At 38.3% G+C, this 5,086-nt stretch overlaps 1 protein-coding gene across 2 annotated transcripts; it reads right to left on the reverse strand.

The window, feature by feature from the left end:
- Nucleotides 1–1,206: 1,206 nt before the first annotated feature.
- LOC142340242 (uncharacterized) lies at nt 1,207–4,774 on the reverse strand. Of its 2 annotated transcripts, none has more exons than XM_075390767.1 (4): nt 4,592–4,774; nt 4,243–4,378; nt 1,963–2,878; nt 1,207–1,620 (listed from the first exon to the last, which is right to left on the reverse strand). In XM_075390767.1, the coding sequence occupies exons 1-4, from the start codon at nt 4,685–4,687 to the stop codon at nt 1,482–1,484; spliced, it is 1,287 nt and encodes a 428-aa protein (XP_075246882.1). In that variant the 5' UTR covers nt 4,688–4,774; the 3' UTR covers nt 1,207–1,481. The 2 variants fall into 2 exon arrangements, with proteins under 2 accessions (XP_075246882.1, XP_075246881.1); XM_075390766.1 differs by having other exon boundaries at nt 4,201–4,378.
- Nucleotides 4,775–5,086: the final 312 nt, after the last annotated feature.

The following is a 5,086-nucleotide window of genomic DNA, read 5'->3' on the forward strand; positions in this document are numbered from 1 at the left end:
AATTCTCACTAAGTTTAAGACTATAGTTTGATCGAAATTCTAACAAATGTGGACATGAGAACGAGATCAAAATCAAAAATTTAATATTTAGGAACCTAGAAAGAAAGGAACCTAGTATTTAGGCACCTAAAAAGAAAAATGAGCTTCATACGAAACAAAAGAAATCACGAGTTTCTCAATGTAGCTACGCTCAGCTTACAGCGTCGCGGCTTTAAAAACTTTTGAAAAACTGCAAATATACCCTTCCAGTCTTAAGAGGTTTGCACTAGCAATACATGAACATCGAAAAACTTCAATTTGTAACGTTTTTATTTGTGCAAGACCAAAAAACCAATTCCAATAACTTCACTTAAAATTTAGCAAAAACCAGCTGAAAACCTGGTAGAAACCTCAACATTGCGATCCTCCATTAGATCCTGATATTGGCTTTACGCCATACAGGCAAATACAGCATATATTAGTCTATTGGAGACAGTACAGCAATGTGTTCTCCTCGCGAGTTACGAATTCCGAAGACAGCAGCAATACAATTGTTTGGACCGCAAAAGTAGATAAGCCCAGCTCCTTTCTAACCTCTTTGATTCGTAAAAATATGCGCGCAAAAATAGCAGGCAGAATGGTTCGCGAGGTTATTAAAAAGAAGTCATATTTTTCGATTTTGAGTGCATATGTAGTTAATTTGAACCATGAACCTCCCGCTTCATAACCATAGGCACTACCGACTGTGCTATTTGGCCCTACTTTTTACTTTGATGAAACCGACTTTAAATTAGCAACAAGCTTTACTTCGGAGTGAGAACAATAGAGATCACTCAAAAATAAAGAACGAAAGCGTGAAAAAGTCACTTGAGAAGTCAAAGAATGTTCTAAAAGAAAAGCGCAAACACGGTCAAGCGAAAAACTTGCATAAAAAAGTTCAACACGTTTACAATAATTGTTATGAACTTCGTTCAAGAGCAATTAAAAAGAAAAGGGCAAAATTTTTTATTTTGAGTTGAGTGTAATTATAGTTAATTTAGAAGTTGAGCTATAAACAGCACTGGAAGATTAAAAAATAGCAAATTCGCTTGAATGATTCTTGAATAAATAGTTTAAGAATTAAAGCTATTCAGAAGCATTTCTTTTAGTGTCTTACTCCCTTGTGCAATGAAGGCGAATATCATAAACCTTGGGCCTGTCTACATTGTTTTTAATTGAAAAGCTGAGTTAGCAAAACAAGCCCGTTGAAACAAGCATGAATTTCGAATTACCGAATAACAATTACTGTACAAAATTTACATTTATGTACAAACAGATATCACACAATCAGTTTTAACATCAAACACATTGAATCAGCCTAATGCTGTTGTTTTGAAGTCAGTTAATCACGCGACATCTCATCTTCACGTTTTTATCATACCTCATCGTGTAAAACAAACTATGCAGTAAACTTCTAACTTCTTTCGACTACTTTGACTTGGTGATAATAGGTACTGTTGTTGTTAAAACGATACTTCCGATTCGTCCTCCTGTTCGAACTGGACTGAAGACGGTCTGTCAAACGAGGCGGCTTCAACTGGCGCCATGAGGAATCCATCCTCCCCTTCTAGACCAAACTCATCCTGAGAAGCCACCACGTCTCTAAATTGCAATTCAACCATTCATTCATGCATCTATTTTTCAGTTTCGTTTAAATTAATTATGCATTTCTGTAATGGTATTTATAAGTTGATTACAATAATCTGTCAAAATAATGGCTTTTAGCTATCACTTCGTGGCTATTAACAAGAGAATTTGACTTTTAAAATTTGAAGTAATGCCTTTCAATAGTTTGCGTATACAGTCGCATTGCAATAGCCTAAAAGTTGATCAGTTGTTTCTGGAATTGCAAGACACTCAATTTTTTTGAAGCATTTCAAAGGATTTCTAAATCAAAATAATCCCCATCAAAATCGAAAATTACTTTAGCAAGGCTTTACTTACTTTTTATCTTGCTCATTAGTTGGAACAACATTGTCATCGCTATCCGAAAAGAAATCCTCATTCTTTTTTCTACTGACAGCGGTATCCTTTCCGAAATCATCATCATCATCATCAAACGCGTCCGAGTAGGCAAACACATTTCTGAACGAAGTCCTTTTTGGTTCCTCAGGAGCCTTGAAAGAATTCACCTCTTTGACTTCCGGTGACTTGCTTCGTTCTATTGGTTGCACTGGAGCAGACCTTGAGGGTACATCACCAGCCGCATGCATATCTCTTACGTCATCAATATTACTATCCACATTTACACCCTGATTGATTTCACCTTCACCTTCGTTCACGTTTTCTTGTTCCCCGGGTTGGACTAAATCGTCACTATAATTGAAACTTTCTTCTAAGATTTCATCCACTTCAGCTTGCAAGACTTCCAAATTGCGTTCGACCTCTTTCAAGTTATTTGTGGCTCCCGTTTCAATATCTTCGTTTTCAACGGAAGGGGCTTCAAATGATTCAAAATCGTCAATCAGAGGTTCCAGACCATGTTTAGAGCTAACAGGAGGAAGATCGAACTCAAATTCTTCAAAGCCGGATGCATCCCACTTAGATTTGGGATCTCTCGATTGGGGAAAAGTTGGTTTTAGACCCTTGGAACTGCTTTCAACTTTACCGAAGTCAATGTCAGAAGGGCCGTTTACAGCACTGTCTTGTTCTATTGGTCCAAGCCGATTAGGCCAAAACACGTCCGAAGGTTTAGGTCGTTCTTTAGAGCCTTTGCTTTCGGGTGCAGGGCAATCAAAACCGATTGTGGTCCCATTTTTCTTTTGGTTGCTTCCCGATGAGAGATACTTTCCGAATATAACTTCATTTGTTGCTTCTCTGTCAAGCCCTGAGCTCCATTTGAACTCAGTTGGGGGTGCAGCTGAAATTCACATAATGATTCTAACCCATTTCGACAGTTACACTGATTGATTCAATTCATCTCTTAAACCCACCCAAATTTAAATGTTGCCAAAACAAGATTCTTTACTAATGAGCCTACTGCTAATATTAATCGGGAAATAAGATATTGGGCGAAAACTCGATTAGGCAAACACGTTTTTTTATATCCATTTGGCAAAAATTGTGATACAGAAACATTTGTGAGGAACTTTTAAGTACTTACTAGCGTCAAGTAGATTTTCAAGTACCGTCTTTTAAGTGTTTTAATAGGTATTCACCTAATGTCCACAAAACGTCAATTCAAAATTTTAATACATTAAGGTGTTCACACCATAAGCAGAAGTCTCCAAAGCAGTTTCTGTGAACTGCATACTTAGACACTAGTGATCTGGAAGGCTCTAGGTGAACTAAAATCCCATTGAGAGCTACCTCTTTATCCCATTTCTGAGGAAGAAAAGTCAAATGGGTCTGATGAAAAATCGGTCAAGCGATAAATCGCATTAAAAAGACCAACAGGATTAATATAATTGCTACACACTTCGTTTGAGAGCGATTACCAATGACTTCCTAAAAAGTGCTGGTTAATTTTGCCTAATGGATACAAGATGATGTTCACCTAATCGAGTTTTCGCCTAATATCACACCCCCAATTCATCACGTATGAAACTCAGTAGATCAATGGTAACCCGTAACCTGTGTCTAAAAATCTATCATACCCGGCAGATTGCCGGAAAATAGCCGCCGTTGATTCCAATAAGCATGATTGGGATTGAACGAACAGAATATATTGAAAAAAAAAAAAGATTTTTGTACAAAAACATTTTTTTAAGTCCGATTTATTTTGATGGCATTTCGTAGTTGAACATACTTCTGTTTCTTAGAGAGAGGCTACAGGGGCTACTATCAACACCAATAAGCATTAGAGATGGTAACTAAGACTTATAGGAACGACGTTCAAATAGCGGGCATCTAAAATTGGGCTTTATGGGTTTATCCCGTTTCTATTTCTGACTTCAATTTTTTATACTGACTCTGTTCATTTTGAATTGCTTTGCTGAGCAGCTGATGTTCAAATTCACTTTTAGCAGAATGAGAGAAAAGAGAAACTAGCCTAGAGAAGTCAAAAAGATTTCACGCAAAATGTCGAAAAAGCGGCAAAATGGTAAAGCGAAAAAAGTTCGACGAAGTAAAAAAAATAGGAGCACTATAATAGCCGGCTGAGAAGATGAGGGCGGCTATTAATAAAGAACAAGTTCCAAGACAGATAGATTACCAACAAATCAACTAGCACGCCTTACTAACCTATTTCATTATTGACAGGAATAGATTTGAAATCAAACTGACTGCGTTTTGGTTGCTCCAGTACTGTCTCCAACTTTTTCACCTCTCTCGGTGATGTGTTTGATGAGGGTAACTTATAAGTTTCCTGAGCCAGCATGGATAGCCTTTCAGAGTAGCTCTTGTAGCGCGTTTCCAAGTGCTGTAACATACCCAATAATGTCTTTCAATAAATCCGCGCATGAAGCCATTTCCTAATTTCATAGCAAAAAAATTATAGAGCATCTTCAGCAAAAATTATCATTTTTTAAACTCTTGAATTCCTCAAATTTAAAGCCAAAATTTGAGGGAAAAAGTCCTAGGACACAAAGAAAATTCACAAATGAATGGATGTCAATCATAATACGCAACTTACATCAGCTTCCTGTGAGAGGTTTTGCATTTTGCTACGACTGTCGGCTAAGAATTGTAGACCTCCGAAAGACATAGCATCCTCTTGTTTCCTGTACATTGTTGAACCTATGTGACCTGTGGCTGTCTTTCCAAGAACCCTTTGGGCGGTGAGAAATTCCTCGTCTCCGCCTGCAAAATAAATCGTTCTAATGCGACAAAACGCAGGGTCGTACAGTAGCTACAGTGGACGAAATGAGGTATCAAAAAATGTTAAATAGTCAAAATATTACTCAAAACCAGCTGCAAGTTGTAGACAACAAAAGACAATCACGATTGCTAAAAGATTGCTATCAAGCGAGTGGTTGGTGTCAGTAGCCAACTGGGGTTTAGAGAGGATTGGACGAGAAAGGGGGTCGAAATCGCCAGGTGGAGGAGGGCGGACGGGTGAGCGTTGGGGGGGGGGTGACTGAGGAGGTGGCGGGGGGGGGGTGACTGAGGGGGTGGTGGGGGGGGGGGG

The sequence above is a fragment of the Convolutriloba macropyga genome, chromosome 5 (assembly GCF_964194025.1).
Source record: "Convolutriloba macropyga chromosome 5, txConMacr16.3, whole genome shotgun sequence".
In the NCBI taxonomy this organism is placed as follows: Eukaryota; Metazoa; Xenacoelomorpha; order Acoela; family Convolutidae; genus Convolutriloba; species Convolutriloba macropyga.